The 18,786-nt window shown below is 52.6% G+C and overlaps 2 protein-coding genes across 3 annotated transcripts in view; one reads left to right on the top strand and one right to left on the bottom strand.

Annotated features, from left to right (window-relative positions):
- Nucleotides 1-6,331, top strand: part of ASIC2 (acid sensing ion channel subunit 2) — a 1,041,202-nt gene extending 1,034,871 nt beyond the window's left edge. For both annotated transcript variants that reach the window (XM_007190164.2, XM_007190165.2), the window contains exons 8-10: nt 988-1,067; nt 3,012-3,080; nt 5,417-6,331. In XM_007190164.2, the coding sequence (XP_007190226.1) occupies nt 988-1,067; nt 3,012-3,080; nt 5,417-5,518 (251 nt within the window). In that variant the 3' untranslated portion in view covers nt 5,519-6,331. The remainder of the gene's footprint in view (nt 1-987; nt 1,068-3,011; nt 3,081-5,416) is intronic.
- Nucleotides 6,332-14,197: 7,866 nt separating this feature from the next.
- SPACA3 (sperm acrosome associated 3) lies at nt 14,198-18,180 on the bottom strand. Its single transcript, XM_007190163.2, has 4 exons — nt 17,937-18,180; nt 16,993-17,151; nt 16,497-16,575; nt 14,198-14,264 (listed from the first exon to the last, which is right to left on the bottom strand). The coding sequence occupies exons 1-4, from the start codon at nt 18,121-18,123 to the stop codon at nt 14,198-14,200; spliced, it is 492 nt and encodes a 163-aa protein (XP_007190225.2). The 5' UTR covers nt 18,124-18,180.
- Nucleotides 18,181-18,786: the final 606 nt, after the last annotated feature.

Below are 18,786 nucleotides of genomic sequence, written 5' to 3'. Positions count from 1 at the left end.
AAACTCAACCTCAGAGCCCCCTGTTCCACCACACTGCCTCTGGAATGAAGCGCTTGGGGCTTTGGGGGGATCAGAACCCCCTGGAGAATCTGATAATAACTTGTGAAAGACGGACTCTCCCTCTGCAAATGCCCAGGTGCACACACAATGGATTGCGTTCAATTCAGGGGGTCTCCAGCCACTGGAAGCTCCCACAGGAGAGCGGTTCTCAAAGTTTGGTGGGCCAGAGAACCACCCGGGAACTTTAAAATCCTGACCTCCAGACCCCAACCCCAGAGACTCTGATTGTGTAGGCCTCAGGTAGGTCCAGGCATCTACACTGATTACAAGTATCCCAAGAGTCTGATGCAGGGGGATCCGAAGACCAGTCTAGAAAGACTTTGGTTGGTGTGGCCCAACATCCAGGGCAAGGACCTCTACTCTAGAAAGAGACCAAACTGAACATTTACCTTTAGGTGGGGAGATAGGGAGATGCTTCCTACGGCCTTATCCCAAGGGTGAGAGGGGCCCCAAGGTGGCCCCAAAGCCCATGTCATGATTGGGGGGCTGTCTCTTGTGTTACTGCTCCAGAGACCCTCACTCAGGGCACCTGACACACGTCTCAAGCTAGACTGTGTCCTCGCCCAGGCCAGGGACCACACGCACCTTGTCTGTTCCCAGTCCAGAGCCAAACCTGAGCCCCACCAGTGTGGTTCTGAACGGAACTGAACAAGCCTGTCAGCCCACAAGGTCTATTCCAGGCCCCCCCCCGAAAGCATCCAGGTTAGTTCCCATCCCCATGGGTGCTGAAAACCAAACCCACCAGCTCTCAGAGCTGTGCAGTGAGGGAGGGACGCGTCAAGGGCCTGGCCTCCCAGCTACCAGGCCCAGGCCCCCGGGGAAGGGGAACCCATTCAGGAAGCCTGGTTTCTGAGTTCTCAGTCTGTTCGCCCCTTCCGGAAGCGCTGTCAGGAAAGCCAAGTCTTTGTCTTCTCTCTCTCTCTCCAGGTGATATTGGTGGTCAGATGGGATTGTTTATTGGTGCTAGTATCCTTACAATACTAGAGCTCTTTGATTATATTTATGAGGTAAGATTTGGGATCGCTCGTGGGGGAGTGACCCGGTGCCCTCATCCTGCCCCGACGTCCAGAACCAAAGCGTGGATGGGGAGAGCCCGGCCTCTCTTCCCCCAGGGCCCCTCCTCCTCCCTGTCCATGGATATTGTCTATCACCACCTCCTAGGCACTGGGGGAGGGATGGATGGAAGAGAGGCAGAAGCCACAGGCCTATCCTCAGGGCTGTCTACACTCACAGGGAGGGAGCAGAAGGGATGAGAAGAAGAGGATGAGATCGTGCTGAGGCCACAGCCCTGAGCCCCTCCGGCTGCTAGGGGGCTTCAGACACGGGTGTGTGTGCACCCTCACCCTCACACCGCATACCACACTCACACACCACATGTGCACACACATGGACCACACGCACTCCACACACGCCACTCACACACGTGCCATACACACACATCACACACAGTTACAGCACACTCACACACCACATGTGCACACACATATACCACACGCACTCCACACACACCACTCACACACGTGCCGTACACACACATCACGCACAGTTACACCACACTCACACACGACATATGCACACACATATACCACACGCACTCCACACACGCCACTCACACACATGCCGTACACACACATCACGCACAGTTACACCACACTCACACACCACATATGCACACACATGTACCACACGCACTCCACACACGCCACTCACACACGTGCCATACACACACATCACGCACAGTTACACCACACTCACACACCACATATGCACACACATATACCACACACACTTATACCACACTCACATACTACTCACAAATACACACGTACACCACACGCACACCACATGCACACACACACACCGCTCACACGCATCACACACACTTATACCACACTCACACGCAACACCTGCACACACATACACCGCACACTCCACACACATATATCACACACAGTTATACCGTGCTCACACACACTGCTCAGAAATACACACATATACCACACGCACACCTCATGCACACACACACACACACCCCTGCCCTCCTGGTGGCCCGTCACCCGAGCAGCGCCCTCTGTGGTCCAGGCAGGTTTCGGGAAGGAGCACTCCTGCCGTGCTCATCAGTCCTGAGCAGGAAGAGCAAGGGCACCCCTGCCACTCCTGGCCACTAACTGTCCGGGAGTTGTCACCCTCAGGGGGCAGCTGGACAAAGCCTCTGAAAGCTTCTCACACAGCAAACAGTGGCTTCAGTCACTGAGCGCTCCGGGTGCACGTCAGCCTTCCTACTGCCTCCCTCCCCCCAGCCCCGGGATGGCTCCAGGGACTCCAGAATCCCTCAGGGAAGTCCAGGCCCAACACCGTCCCCAGGACCACCTGAGTCTCAGCCTAGCAAACGGGGCCTGCAGAGCAGTGGCCTGCATCCCAGAGGGGGCTGGCGATGGCCAGAGGCCGCTGGCAGTCACTGCGGGGAGCCAGAGGGCACCGGTGACCAGGGGCCTCTAGAGTGTCACATCCTGCCTCTCAGCATGGTGACCTTGTTCCCAAACCGGGTCCCATGGCCAGATTTCATTCTGCCTTGTTTACTCATTTTTGTGAAAAGATATACAAAATCACAGAAATTGAATCGCACCAGGGAACATATTTAGTAATTACCCTTTCTTGCTAAGAATAAAATGTTAAGAACTCAGGTGTATCCCGATCTTGTGAACTGTGGAGTTGTCAGGCCTCAAAAGTGATGAGTAATTCTGTCCCCCCAGGACAGACAGGGAACCAGCCATACTGGGAGACCAGGCCCTCCCGTGACCCCCTCCAAGCTCTAGCTCCTGCTCCAAAATCCCATCTCAGCCCAAAGACTGGGTAGGGGCCCCAGCCCAGCCACGTGGAGGGAGGTCTCTCTCTCTCTACCTGGGCGCCGTTCTTCTGGCCTGACCACCCCCTTCCTGCCTTTCTTGCAGCTGATCAAAGAGAAGCTATTAGACCTGCTTGGCAAAGAAGAGGAGGAAGGGAGCCACGATGAGAATGTGGTAAGGGCAGCCCGGGGTTTGCAGGTTGGTTAGTTCCTCTGGCACATGCAGGCCGTGTTAACCCAGATGCGGGGGCCGGGTGGGGCCGGAGGGCGGGCCGAGCTTCGTTGCACACCTTTCCGTGGCTCGTGACACTCTGCAGCTCCCAAATCCAAGGACACTCCAACTGAGCCTTGAGCCTCTCTCTGAGACTCACCCCAGAACCCAGCAGTAAGCCGTGGATGCAGCGGAGACCAGGAGATGCTTCTTTTTTTTTTTTTTTTTTAAACATCTTTATTGAAGTATAATTGCCTTACAATGGTGTGTTAGCTTCTGCTTTATAACAAAGTGAATCAGTTATACATATACAATATGTTCCCATTTCTCTTCCCTCTTGCATCTCCCTCCCTCCCACCCTCCCCATCCCACCCCTCTAGGTGGTCACAAAGCACCGAGCTGATCTCCCTGTGCTATGCGGCTGCTTCCCACTAGCTATGTATTTTACATTTGGTAGTGTATATATGTCCATGACATAAAGACACAGACCTACCAGAGAATGGACTTGAGCATATGGGGAGGGGGTGGGGTGAGATGTGACAGGGTAGGAGATGCTTCTGCCTGGACCAATCCAGCTTCTCCCAGGCCAGAGGCCACGCCCCTCTTCTCATGCCTTGGGAGAACCGGAGAGGCTCTGCGTAGGTCCACTCCCTTATTCTGCGGGGTGGCAGAATACAAGCAGGGATGTCCCTGGTACTCTACCCCATTTTGAAGGGGACGTAGGGTGTGGTGCCCTGTGAATTTGGTAGTGGCAATGATACCCATTAGAACGGCTAACCATTGTATGCATGGTACATGTCAGGCACTGTGCTAAGTGCCTTAAGAGCGCCACGCTGTTTCAACCCGACAGTCACCCTAGAGGAAGGTCTGTTTTTATCTCCATTCTGTGCATGAGGCCGTTGCGGCTCAGAGACCAAGGTTACACTGCAGGTGAGTGTCAGAGCTGGGCACAAAGCCTCCCTAACCACTGTCCTACTCTGCCTCTCATTCCTCGAGCCAGAGAGGGGCAGCACCTCTTAAGCTGCTCGTTCTCCGTCCCTAACTCAGTCTGCTCCTGGACCCTGGGCTCCACTGAAGGTTGCAGGTATGGCTGGCTTTCCCCAGGTCAGCACCCGGCCCCAAGAGACCACCCCATTCAGTGGCCACTTGCCCCCTTAAAATCATAACATGCCAAATGGATCCCAGTCCCCTTCTCCTGTTTGGGCTCCCACTTCTGTTCCAGACACTATTTCTCTAGCCATCTCCCAGGCTAAAAAAATCTCGCTTTGATTCTCTTGGGTCCCTGCAGCCTCTGCTTGAACAGAAGACAGCTTCTGTCGAGGAGAGGGCAGCATGGAAGGAGGCCAGGCTCTGGACTCAGCTACCCGCCTGGATCCCAGGTCCCCGCTTCCCAGCCGTGTGTAGCGGCTGGGGGCTCGTTACTTCCCTTTCTGATCATCTGCTAAATCACAGGGGCTTCAGGGGTTGCCATTCAGATTAAGCGAGGCCAGGCCTGTAAAGCCATGAGCTTTGCCTAGTTTCTAATGAGCGCGTAGCGAGTACAGGCTCCCTCCCCCACTGGCCTTCAGAACGTCTCAGAGCCCCTCCCCTCTGGCCCCTCCCCCTCCCCCAGCCTCATCCTCATCAAATCTCCCCCGCATCCTTGGCACAGAATGCTGCTCCCATCCCTCCCAGCCTCCAGCCCTCCGCAGCCTGGGAATCACCTGGAAAACTCAAAGCCATCTCAGCCCCACCCTGCTCAGGGACCCAAGACAACTCTTCCCTGGGGCCGGCCTAACCTAAAGGTCCTTCGGGCAGCTGTGATCAGGGGTCAGGGTTCTGGTTGTCAGGGGCCTCCACTGCTTGGCCTCAGCGATTGGCACCCCCTGCCCCAGGCTTGGCCACAGGCCACCCCTCCTCCAGCCCAGGCTGACCCAACAGAGGCCCCAAGGGCAAGGGTAGGATGGGCCATCCAAGCTCCAAAGCTACACACACCACTCAGATGTAGCTTCAGGTGACACATCAGGGGACCGCTAGAGAGAAGGTCAAACCAGTCGCTAAGCCCCATCCCCACTCTGCGGGTGCGGGGCGGGTGTGCCTAGGTGGAGAATGGAGAGGATTCTAAAGGCTATGAGGCCCCTTCACCCTCATGCACCAGGATGGCAAGCCGGCGCTGGAGATGTCTGGGGCGGAGCAGCTGTGCCCTGGGGGAGCCCACAGTGGGCAGCGTGGTCCCCGGGGCCTGGGCTGGGCTGCCCGGGGGGCATCGTGATGAACTTTTGCTGAATGAGCATCAACACCCACTTTCCCCTTCCCACCAGAGCACTTGTGACCCGATGCCAAACCACTCCGAAACCATCAGCCACAGTGTGAACGTGCCCCTGCAGACGGCCCTGGGGACCTTGGAGGAGATTGCCTGCTGACAGCCCTCCGACCGCCCGGCACCCCCGGGACAGACCTTGAGGCCCAGGACCAGAACAGGGGACGGCAGGCTCAGGTGGGATGGCCCCTGCCGACCGACGGAAAGAAGCAAGAGCCCCCTGTGCACACATAGCAAACTCTCTGTCAAAACCTTGCTCCAGCCTCGTCTGGCACGATGCGTCCTCAGGCCCTGCTGCCGCGCACCCGTCCCTCTTAGGAGAAGTGAGTCACGCTCTGGAACTGTCCGAGAACCGACCTGCCATCACATCTCACTGCCAGATGTAAAAAGCAACTGCATGCTCTGAGTCCTCACGGCACCGCCTCCACGTCTGTCTCTGTACTTGACCCTCCTCCGTGCGGTTTCCAGCAGTCCCTCTGCAGCTGTGCAGCGGGACCAGGTTCCAGCCCTGAAGTCACCACGAGGCCACGCTGGAATCACACCTGCACGATCAAGAGGGAAACCGCAGAACTCAACGACGTCCGGTCCTTGTGTAGTTTGTGAAGGTTCTTAACCTGCCCACAAAGCCCTCCCCGACCTCCCCAAGCCAGCCCACAGGGTGATCAGGGCCAACCCCCCTCCCCTCCACAGCGGCCCGGGCACTCATCCGCGGTGCCCATGTCATTCTGCTCTCCCTGTGACACGGCTTGTACAGTCTGATTCTGTTTCTTTGGGGGGCTTTTTTTTTGTTTGTCTGTCTGTCGGAGATCTGTTTCATTTCGTTTTCTGAATTTGGGTTTTGACGTCCTGAGGTTTGGTTTGGTTTTTCCATTTTCTCTGGCGTTTATTTATTTGTGCTTCCAATCACACTCATATTAAAAGCTGGTCTTGTGGAAATGGCTGAGTCGTCTCTGCCCTTCCCCCGCACTCTTTCTCCCCAAGACTTTAGGAAAGAGCCAGATCTGCCAGGTCAAAAACCACAGGACGAATAGGTAGATGGATAGATAGATAAATGATAGATAGATAATGATAGATAGATAGATAGATACATAATTAGATGACATAGTTTATGTGTTAGTTACCTTTACAAAACACGTACGCTCTGTATTCTATTCTATTCTATCCCACATCTTTAAACACTATTGATCACAACATTGTGAATGGCTTCCCCACCCCACGAATGGGCCTCAGCCTGAGGTCTGAATGACGCTGCGCTGGACCACAGGCACGTGGCATGCAGACAGGGAGGCAGAGCACGCTGCCCAGCCCTGCAAACCTTAGAGGAGGCCTTCACATCCCTCTGCTCTTCCGTCCTCTGTCCTGGCTCCTCCTGACCCGGCCAGTGAGTTCAGGCTGGACACCTGCCCCAGCAGGGCCCCCTCCCTCACTCCTGCCTCTCCCAGCCCTCTCTGCAGCCCGCCTCCTCACCCCCATCAAACTGACCTACTTCTGCCTTGCTCCCCACGACTCCTGAGAGCATGTCCATGTGGGCGAGGAGGTGGGAGGTGCCCTCTTCTGGGGACGGGGCATGCCCTTTCAAGCCCCGCTGTGGCAAGAGAGAGCTTCCTGCTCCTGCAGAATCCTCGTCCTCACAGCATCTTGCTAATTCTGCAGGGCCAGTTCCTGTGGTCTAATCTTTTACTTCCCCTTACTTCCCCCCGCCACTCCCAACTCAAAGTCATCCCCAGAGCCACGAAGAAAGACCTAATATGGTTTGTACCTCCCTCCTCATGCACAAGTGCACCGAAAGCACTGGCTAGACCAGGCAGTCTGGTCCCTGCTTCGCTATCCAATCTCTCTCTTTCTCTCTCCTAACACAAGGAATTGATGGATGAGATCATGCACCTCTCTGGGCTCAGTTCCCTCCATCTGAGTATGAAGATAATACCTTACCTGTGTCTTCACAGATGATCTCCGGAGGCCCCTTCAGACTCGAGGTGCTATGACAGTACTACTCCCCCTGCCAGTGGGACAAGTCACACCAGCCACACACACCAAGCCGGGGCCGGGAGCTTGCAGTCACCAGGCTCCAAGAGGCAGCTGGGACAGAGCATCCCTCTGATGTCTCCTCCCAAGGATCCTCTCAGCTAGGGTTGCCCAGGGCTGTTAGCAAAGCTGGGTTTTAATTTTTAGAAACAGGGTGCACAGCTGCTGGAAGTGTCCTTGTTTTCGTGTTCTATCTCTGCCGTAACAAAATGACAAACTTAGTGGCTTAAAACAACACAAATGTATTATCTTACAGTTCAGGAGGCCAAGAATCAGACATGGGTCTCACTGGTTCAAAATCTAGGTGTCAGCAGGGCTGCCTTCCTTTCTGGAGCCTCTAGAGGAGAAACCTTTTCCACCTTCTACAGGCTACCCACGTTCCTTGGCTTGTGGCCTCTTCCTCTTTCAAAGACAGGAATGATGGGTTGAGTCCTTACATCACAAAGACAATGACCTTCTCCTGTAGTCATACCTCCCTCTAGCTCAGATCCTCTCCTGCTTGCCTCTTCCATTTTTAAAGGACTCAGATGAATTAGATTAGATTAGATTAGGCTAGATTAGATTAGGTGCAGCCAATAATCCAGGATAACCCTCCTATTTCAAGGTTATTAACTAATCACATCTTCAAAGTTTCTTTTGCCATGTAAAGCAACATATTCACAGGTTCCAGGCCTTGGGACCTGGACCTTTTTGGGGGCCATTATTCTGCCTACCAAGAGCCCTTTGGACCACGTAATCTACTTACCCTCATTTTCCAAATGAGCGGACCCAAAAAGGGAGGGAAGAGACTTGCCTAGCATCACACGGTGAGTTAGCAGCAGTGCCCAAACTACACTCCCAAGCTCCCAGGCTCACAATTCCATCTGTAGGCCCACTTCAAGCAAGAAGGACTGAGAGTGATCATTTTTCCAAACTTTGCCAGGGCATGGAAGTCTTTCTCCTGAGAGAAGTTCACTCCTCATTACGTCAGGCTGGTAAGTGTCCTTCTGGTGCCTAGACTATAGGATGTAGAAGAACAGAAAATGTCTTCAGACTGCTCCCATCAGGGATAGAATCCAAATTAAATGTCTACTCAGTGAGTTGGGAGTCTGTTGGATGCTTCTGCTTCGTTCCAGTTTAACAGTTTCATACATTTTTTTAAAATCTGTAATTTAAATTTCAATTTGAACTGCTTCATTGGATTCCTGGCTTCCTTTAAAACAAACAAACAAACAAAAACTTCAAATCAGTTTGGGATGGAGTGAAGAATATCATAACAGGTTTGGATTGCTTCAGGCTTCTGTATGTGCCCCTTCTGATTTGGGGATTCTGGCTTTGTTCATCTGGGAGCAGGTCTACAAACTGAACCTGTTTAAAGAAAAAAAGACAGGAAATTTGAGAGAAGAAATCAATAGCCAGCTACTGATTATAATTAACTGGTTGTTGAGCAAAGACATAGTCGTAAGCCTAAATTCTTGGGAGTGGTGGTATTTTTTAGTATCATTATTGCAAACAAGTAGCATTGTGTGCAATCATTCCTTTAGTGGAGAAATGATTTCTTTACTGGAGAGGTTCGGTAGACAGAGAAGACCTGGGAATTGTCACATTTTCAAGAGTCACCCAAATGATGACATGATGGCCGCGACTTTGGACTGATCGCAAGCCCAACAAAGCACAGGGATGAATCATCAGGGACCTCAAAGTGTCACGTCAACCAATCAATTGATCGATCAACCAAATAATGGCACATAATCTCAGAATCGGTGGTCTGCTGCAGTTAGGCTAAAGGAATAAGCATTTCTGTGAGGAGCCTTGCCAGGGACCGAGCCAGCTGCTTAAATGCTGTTTTTTCTTGTTGTTTTGGGTGGAGAGAGGTCAGGGTTATTTTCCTCTATCCAGCTGGGAGCTATTTTTGTAACAGTCTCAACCAGGAGCGCAGCTAGTGACCAAGGGTCCACAGAGGGTCTCTGGCTAGGTACTTGGTGAGCTGGGAGGGAGGAAGGCAGGGCAGGCCCCGCCCACAGGTGTGATCTTTGTGGTAATGGTTCCCTCAGGTGAAGCTCAGCTCGGCCAGCCTGAGCCTGAGACGCAAGGAAGAACCTGGGACCTCCTCCTCCACAAGCTCAGAGATTTCAATTCGATTCTGAGACCTAAACTCGGAGCAGAGGCAAGAGGCCTCCAGAAAGCGCCTCCAGAAAGCTCCCCCGTTACAGAGAAGCAAAGAATTTTCTTCTCCGGGGGTGTGGGCTGCCAGCCCTGATTCACCCACAGCCAGGGCAGACCCCGCACTGCATAGAACAAGCTTCTTGGCAGAGCTGGGAGGGGAGCAGGGCGATGCGGAAAGGGGAAACACGTGAAGAACACGGGTTCTCCATTTATTGATGGTCTATTGTGCGCCGGGCACTTGCCCTCAAGGAATTTATCATCTGAGCAGGGGACACTAAGTAAACAGATGACTCTGAGAGACGGATCTGAATTTTGCAGCGGAAGGAAAGCGAGAGAGCAGCATGTGCAAAGCCAGGGGTTGGGGTGGGACGGGGGAGTGCTGGAGGCGGCAGAGTCCTGGGACTGCACGGAAGTCCAGGGGAGCCAAGCAAAGAAAGGAAAGGGGAAAGTGTCCAAAATGACCACTGAGAGGCAGGCAGATGCCAAAGGATGAAGGGCCAGGGCAGCAGGTTGAGGGCTGTATCACGGCTGAAGTCTTTCAGGCTCCTTCCTCTGCTCTCCAAGGGTCTAGGACCGTATTTCCCAAGCCAAAGGTTGATGCATCTACCTAATTGCTCTGGGATTCCTAGCACGTAGAATCACTTTGCGCATGCATCTGTGTATTCCTAAGGCTCATAGGCTGAGTGTGTTTGGGGCCATGAGGTCCCTGGAGACCATGAAACAGGTCAGTGGGAACCAGCCCGGCCTGAGGATGGGTGGAAAGGGGAGGATATCTTACTAATTCGGTTTAATAGTCAATGAAACCTACGCTTACCGGGTTTGCAGGAATAAAGCAATAGTTGGCAAAAGCTTTGCACAGAGTCAAAAGATTGAATCTCTAACCTGTTTCTGCTGTAAACTAACTATATAACTTTAGAAAATGTATTTCACTTCTCTGGGCCTCAGTTTCCCCCTCTGTAAGAGGGGAGGGATGGGAAATGGACAAATAATCCCTTTGGTGCATCCCAACTCTAATGGTCTATGAGTCTAAATTGAGAATGGGTGTCAGGTATTCAAGCAAATATTCCGTTTACTGCTCGGAGCCTCTGTTTCCCATCTATGTAACGGTGATAATGATACCTAGGTGTCAGGGTAATTATGAGGATTAAACGAGCCGAGGTGTATACTTTCTATCTTTTCTTCTTTCCTTTTTTCTTCCTGTAAAACATTGATTCTAAATCTTGCTTGGATTAAAAATAAGGTGAAAACTATGAACTCTCTCCCCAGAAAAAAAAATGCACGTGGCCCCCATAGATGTACATAAAATTTTGCATACAATTTTAGGAGGGTTATGGACCCCAGAAGCCCATCTGTGATCCCCTAGGGATACACCCCTGGTCTAGAAAGTGCTAAACATTCCCCCAGAAGAACTGCAGGAGGAGAGTACCACTAGAGCAACCAACATTTCTTCCCCTAAATGATATTCTGACTGTCATTTTTCAATTTACCGGCAGGAAAAAGGATAGATTGGGTTTGATCAATGTCAAGTTTTTTCTCCTATAATTTTTTAAACCTTTGGAACCTGCTGCAGCTTGTGTGCTAGCAAGTTCTCACAGAGGGCAAAATGAATGAACGAGCAGAAAATCAGTATGAACAGAGAACCTCTGGGATTACTTTATGCACATGGTGATTACGAGGGCCGAGGAGACCTGCATACATAGAAAGCAACTGGAGCATCACTCTACAAACATCCCTGTGGCCTGATTCTTCAGGAATGTGACCACTGCGTCCACTGCATGCAGGAAACGCACGCGCATGGTCTCTGTATGCCGTTGAGCCCCTAGACACGCACCCCTGTTGACATCTCATTTGTTTTTGAGCAAGACTGTAATCGTGCTTTTTGTTTAAAAAAAAAAACAAAAAAAAAAACACCCAGGATAATGGCCGTGAGTGATGCCTTGGCATGGGGAATTTGGATGTCTTGACTCCTTAAAACTACTCTCCACACCACCTGCTTCCAAAGGCAGTGGCTCATTTGGCTAACTTAACACCATCATGGGCTGTTTGTCTTTAGTGTAATTCAGACTTTGTGGCTTCTTTTCAAAAGGAATTCTATCCAAGTTAAAATAAGCCCAAGAGAAAGTGATTGGAGGGCACCAAAGCATCCTCAGTTCAACCTGCGTTACAACGAGGAGGGACAAGAAACAGCTGGAAGGCTTCCCAGCACCAGCTGGGGGTCTCCGTCCGGACTTCCTCACTCCATGAGCATTTTCTGCGTGGCTCATATATCAAGAGGACACAATCTCAGGGAGCTCAGAGTCTAGGCAGGCAGAGGTAGGCAACAGACACGCACACAGGAACCTGAGCAGAGAGACGTAAAGCGGAGATGCATCTGGCATGCACACTCATTGGAGAAGAGGCACCAGGGCTGTCTGCCGGGCTGAGGCATTAGTAGGTTCTGGCTGAAGCCTTGAGAGGTGGGTGGAAGTTGCCAGGGAGGCAGGTCTGCAGAGGAGATACCTGAGCAAAGGCTTGGAGACAGAGGAGAACGTGAAGTGTCTGAGGAAGGACAGATGCTTGCTGGATAGAACTGGGCTGTCTCTCCACTGCCCTCCATCCACTGTGCCTTCCCACCCCAGGGGTCCAGCCGACTGAGAGTCCAAGGGCTGGTCCAGCTATGGAGGCTGGGACATGCTGAGGACAAAGCACAGCCTTTGGAGTTCAACAGCCCCATCCGAATCCCAGCTCCACCAACTGTGTTACCTTGGGCAAGTTCTAGAACTTGTCTGGGGCTCTGTTTTCTCCTGAAAAATGGGGATGACCATCTCTACCCCCTGGGGATGCTGCGAGGGTGGTGAGATAAACCATGGAAAGTGCTGGTGAGATGCCTGACACGTGGCAGTTCGGAGAGGATGAAGTCCTATCCTACCTGCCAGCTCCATCAAGGTTGGCTGCCATTGAAGTGTCAGAAGGATTCCTGGCCACATAGGATAGAGGCTTGTGCTCAGTTTGCAATAGAGGTGTCCGGTGAGTGCTGGATCCCATCTGATTGGGCCAGTTTCCCGTAGTTTCCCACTCTAGAAGCTTCAGGCCAGTGTCCAGAGTGGAAAAAGCCAGCCACATCCAGCTCAGGGTACGGATCTCACAGGCAGAGCACAGGGACCTCCGCCCAAGAGAAGCACACTGCAGAGCCCCACTCATCTGCCAGGAGCCTCGGGGCCCCTCACCTGTACTTGCAGGTAGAGAAGGAACAGCACCTTAGCAAGCTAATTATCCCCTGGGGCATTCACCCCACCCTTTGCACAAAAGATAAAGTCCATTTCCAATTAGTCTCCTGGAGCCAAACTAGTCCAAGAATGAGGTGACTAGGACTTTTTTTTTTTCCTTTTTTTTTTAAACATTTTTAATTGGAATATAGTTGATTTACAATGTGTTAGTTTCAGGTGTACAGCAAAGTGAATCAGTTATACATATATCCACTTTTTTGGGGGGGGGTTCTTTACCCATATAGGTCATTACAGAGTATTGAATAGAGTTCCCTGTGCTATACAGTGGGTCCTTATTAGTGACCTGAACTTTAAAAAGTGCCAGAACTTCACTTAATTCTCCCCACTTCCCATAGGAATTTCTGCCACTTTATCCCAACCATCCCCGTGCCTCTTTTGCTCTTTCTTCCACACCTTCTCCTCTCCTCTTCCTCCTTCTCAGCAAACAGTGACGAGGACATTGGTGCAGACCTCCCAAGGAAGCCCTGGTCACCAGGACAGGCAGGACATATACCCACCAGGTGGGCTGGGACTTGGCACCCCCAGAGCTCAGGGAAGCCAGACAAGAGGCCAGTGTTTCTTAAGTCCCCCCCACTCTGTGCCACACCCTGTACCAGGTGCCTCCCTGCTCTGTATTATGTGATTGATATCAATACGATATTGCAAGCTGGCCTTTATTAGCTCCTCTTGTCCATGAGAGGTGGAGTGACCTTCCCAAGGTCGGGCAGCCAGGATAAAGGAGAAACCCCATTAAGCCAGCTCTTCCCGAATTGTGCCAAACCCCCCACTGCTCCAAGATATGGCCAAGTGCGAGGTGAGCGGGACTTGGATGAGCAGCAGGCAGAACGGTCCCCCTGAGAGGGAGAGAGCTCGGGAGGGGCTGTGGTCCCATCTAGAGGGAGGCCTGGGGCCTGACAGCTCCTGTTGAATGAACTGTTGCTATGTTGAAAGAAGGTATCGGGGCCCATTCATTCACTAGTTCTACAGACGTTAGCGGAGCGCCTACCGTTCATTCAGGATGCATCGTTCATGCATCAATCATATATTCAAGAGGTTCATGTAGGAAACTCTGCCAGGTGTGGGCAACACAGGCACTGACACCCCCCCTCCCCCAGGCTTCCAGGAATGGAGGCAAACCTCCCGTGGTAGGCTTTTTGGAGTCCAGCTGAACCCCAGCCCATGCGGATAGTGAGGGAACCCTGAGATGCTTCTGGCTCCAACACGCCACCTGGACACACAGTGATAGCTGAGAACCACACTTATATTCAACTATACTTTATTAGTTGGCTTGTCTCCCCAGGCCTGGGTCAGGAACCAAACCACATCTCCCAAGCTGCTATGCATGGCCTGTCCATCCAGAGAGAATCCTACAATTCACAGCCATCCACCCAGTCACTGAGGTCCTTGCCCTGGCAGTGATGCCTCCAGACCTCCCTGAGGATGGAAGATGGGGAAGAGGAGAGACCAAATCAGCTGCGGTCTTCAGTCTTTGCTCAGAGAAGAACAGGATGGAGGCGTGGGCTCTAAACCAGAAGTGAGGTGAGGAAAGGGGCTAGCAAGGGGAAGAGAGACAAGTCAGCTGTGTTAACTAGCAAAGAACCCCCTGAAAGAAGTGAAAAAGAGAGAGAGAGAATAGCCCTTAAAAAGTTACCTGTCTAGCCTCCATATTTTACCGATGGAGATAACAGAGTAATCAAGTTCACCCAGAAGTCAGTGGCAAAGACTGGGGTCCAGAGCCCCAGTTCAATGCTCGCTTCCTACACCATGCTGTTTCTGCAGACAGTGATTCCACCATACATGTGTACAGCCCTTTACAGTTTACATAGCACTGTCACACCCATCACCCATTTATCTGCCATCACCCCCCCCAGCAGCCCTATAAGGTAGATTGGGCAGATATTATGTTCCCTATATTCCAAATGAAAAGCTGAGACTAAGATGCAAAATTACTTGCCCAAGGTCCACAGCTTGTAAATGACAGAAATGTACCTACTCCCAATTCTCCTTGGCTACCAATCTGGATCTTTCAGTTGCTGGTAACTATAGTTTAGAGGCTCTTTTAGGATCATTACCTTTTTCCAGTGTCATACTAGCATCTGGAGGAAGTTAAGCAAGATCCTGGGATCGTGGGGGTCCCAAGTTCCCAGGGGTTCCAAACTTGGATAACTAGTGTCCTCTATGATGTCAATGTCAGAGAGCCCAATGGCAAGGAGGGCCCCTAAAGGACCTTGATAGATCTATCAAGTGAGAGGGGTTGACTGGCCTGTTTGTCTTTTCCATTAGACTGAGACCCTTGAGGGCAAAGAACTGGGTCTTGGCCACGCCTGAAGCCCAGCACCCAGCACAGAGCCTGGCACAGATGAGTTCTCAGGTGTGCATGTGGAGGGAATAAACAGCCCCCTTCCTACATTCTAGGACCACTTCCTATTAGCCTCAGCCACCTCTCAGAGGTTATACATGCCACAGATTTACTCCCAGCGTACAAGAGAGTTGTTCTTTGATTTAACCCCAAAGAACCTGTTTCTTCCATCCCAGGGTAGTGCCCCCAAGGCCTCAAGCCCTTGGATTCCTACCTGAGCCTGCATTCACCCTTCCTGATTTTATAGATGTGCATTCTATCCTGCTGAGCCTGCCTCATTCCAGATTCAGCTCCCCGGGGTTTCAACTGTTCTCAAATCAACACATCTCCAAAGCTGTGGCCATTGTCAAGGCCCACCTTCGACCTTCTCTATGTTCGTGGTCCTTTTCACCTCCTCCTCTCGCTCACTGGCCATGTATCACGTGTCCCTGTTCCTCCTCCACAGCCCCTCCCCACTAACCCCTCTCCTGTCCATCCCCTATACAACTGTCTGAGTCCACACCCTCCGTCTCTCATTTAGACTCCTGCAAAGGCTTCCCAACTAGCCCCCCTGCCTCTAGTCCATCTCGCCTCCTTCTGATCATGGAGTGACATTTGATACTTTCCTAATTACCCCACCAGCCTCGTCACTATCGCATCTGCCCTGAGTTCTGGTACTCTGGCCACCTGGAGGGATTTTACCTTCCCCACATTCTGTCCCCTGCCGCTATCCAGATAGGGGAGTAAAGGGAGGTTGGAGACTCTATGTAGAGAAGCTCCCATCGGAAGAGGCTGGGAAGCTGTAGGCCTGCTGCTTCAGGGGCTCCAAAGATATAGTCCAATGCCCCATCGGATGCTCGTCCAAACTCCCTTGCCTATGAGGGTGGCTCCAAAGGCCATCTCGTGGGAAGGAGGGGAGTAAAGGGAAGGCTGATAGGGTGCGACTCCAGAGCACCCACCCATGCTTCAAGCCGGGAACCTTCTTTGATCTGTTGTACTAGACAAAGATGCCACAGTTAAGAAACAAACAAAGTTCCTAGACCCTGGTCTAATGAACTTGTAGGCAGGCATCCCAACATAGGCAGATCTTGGAAGAGCCAGGCTTGGCTCCGTGACCTCCAGTGACTTGCTTATCCTCCCTGAAATTCAGTACGTTGTCTGTAAATACATCAGTGGTAGTGAGCTCCGCCACCAAAAGTTGCCATGAGGATTAGATTGTGAGGCCATAGAATGGTGCCTGGGATAAGGAGGACACTCAGAGAAGGTTAGTTCCCTACTGTGGTCCTGGCCACATCACCTTGCAGGGGGCTCCAACTTACATTACTTACCAGGTGCCCAGACCCTGGGGATCTTGAGTTATCTTCATGGCACAGATAACAGTATCCTTGAGGTTAGGATTCAACAAGTCTGGGGAGGGAGGCAGAGAAACACGATGAGGGAGCAGGGGGTGGAGCCGGACAGCCGGAGTCTGTCTCTATCTCTCTGTCTTTCTCACACCTGTACACACCCTCCTCCATCCTAAATTCAACCCTATCCCTCGACCGCCCTGGAAGCACAGGGCTTACCCGATCACTTCCCCCCATCAGAAGCCATCCCCCCTCCCTTCCCATAGCTCTCAGGACAGTGTCCCATCTGGGACCCCAAATCAGATTCACGGAGGACCCATCCTCATCACTTGCCCCATCCCGCCCTCCTTGGTAGACCCAGCAGGCAGCGGGGGTCCCCACTCAGACATAAGGCAGGAGGAACACACAAGGCTGGGGAAGAAGCAATGGCCAGTGCAGAGCCTGGCCCCAGCCAGCCCCGGACCCAGGCCCAGCCTACCGGAGCAGTACATCTGGCACATGTTTGGGACATTGGGGTTGAGATTTTTGCACCACTTCCGGCTGTTGATCTGGAAGATGCCGTTGTTGGTACTTCCATCGGCTTCGTGGTCCACGGCAGCTGTGTTGAAGCCACTTGCGAAGTAAGCAAGACAGACCCCTGCACAGGGCGGAGACACAGGTCTGCGGGTCGGATGACGGAAGCCAACCCAGACCAGAGGGCTCATGGGGAGACTCCACACGTCACCTCCTCCGAGCCTCAACTCCTGTTTCCAGGCAGTCAGGACAGACGCCCTCCCACCTCCTTGACAAATGAATCCATCGAAGCTCGGAGGGGCAAAGTGACTTACTCAAGGTCACACAGAGCTACCAAATAGCAAGAGTCAGGACCGGACCTCAGGCGTCCTGACTCCTAGGCTAGCAATCTTCCCACGGTCTCACTGCCCGCACATAGTAGGACCCAAGAAATGCTGTGGGATGAATGAACAAGAGCTCGCTCTTCAGAGACATGATTAGGAAGGCACGGGGGGAACCTAGAGAGAGGGCTAGAACCAGAGAAGAAATGAGTCCCAGTGTGGGTGTACTTCATAGCTCCTCGAAGCTGCCACCAGCTTGAAAAGTTTGGTATTTACTGCTTTGCTCAGCTTGCCCTAAACTTCACTGGAAATGTCTGTTCCTAGTGGCCACAATTCAGATTAGGGTAGGAAACCATTCTTTTCCTTTGGCTCCCGACTTTACCAGTGGGGGAGAAAATGAAGAGGTCATTCTGATTTGGCTGCCTGTCGCCTGCCTGCTGTGTATTCACGACCCAGTGCCAGGTGTTCTCTGCCTCTCAGCTCATAGGATCCTTGTTTGACAAAGGAGAACAGAAGCTCCCAAGGCCACAGCCTGTGAGGGAGGAGGAGGGAGGGAGAGCAGGAGGGAGGGAGGGAGGGCAGTCCTTACAGTCTGCCAGGCTGTATCCCCGGAATCCATCCAGGCCGAAATCCTGCAGCACTCTGGCCAGCTCACAGCGACTGTAGACCTTGGCCTGGCCGGAGGTGAGAAGGCAGCTGAGCAGAGAGGCCAAGGCCAGAAGCGTGATCCCAGGCAGGCACGACCACCTTCTGGGAGCCCAGCTCCCACCTTCCATGCGGGAGGCAGGGTTGGAGACCCCGCCACCCTGGCTCAAAGCTGGGCTTTGAGATGACAGGCAGCTCACAGAAGGCTACCCCTGGAAGAAGAAGGGAAACAGGGCCTGAGTGTACCTGGGAGGTGGGGAGAAGGCTCCAACACTGCCAACCTGCTCCCTTGCAGCCCTGATGGAGCATTAGCCGTACCACCAAGAGCCAGAAGAGGGTTCCCCGAGGCCAGCCCCTCTCCCCTCCAATCCTGCTTTGTACCCCCCTGTCCTGGCAGCTGAGAGAAGAGGAGGGGAACCGGGGAGAGGACAAACACATTCTGAGCTCCATACTACTTGCCAGGCATCACGGAATCCTGAAGCCCAAGACTTCACAACTCAGAAGGGACAAAGTTTGGACTGAGACCAAAGTTTCTGTGACTCCGAAGTCCCACCGGGGTTTGGCCACAAGCAGATGCTCCCAGAGGGGACAGCCGAGCAGTGACATCAGTGTAAATCAATCCCTCATCCCAGATGCCATGAAGCTCTCTTCTAGCACTGAGCCTACCCCTCCTGGCCTGCACGGAAGCCAGGTCTCCCCCTAGAACACTGCCACCCTGCAGCCTCTCAAGTAGAGGATGCCCTTTCTCCCACACACAGGCCGCCCAAGGCGATGCTGAAACTCTCCTCCATGCC

Source organism: Balaenoptera acutorostrata, chromosome 20 (assembly GCF_949987535.1).
Source record: "Balaenoptera acutorostrata chromosome 20, mBalAcu1.1, whole genome shotgun sequence".
Taxonomy (NCBI): domain Eukaryota; kingdom Metazoa; phylum Chordata; class Mammalia; order Artiodactyla; family Balaenopteridae; genus Balaenoptera; species Balaenoptera acutorostrata.
This window is presented reverse-complemented; position numbering and strand designations above follow the sequence as displayed.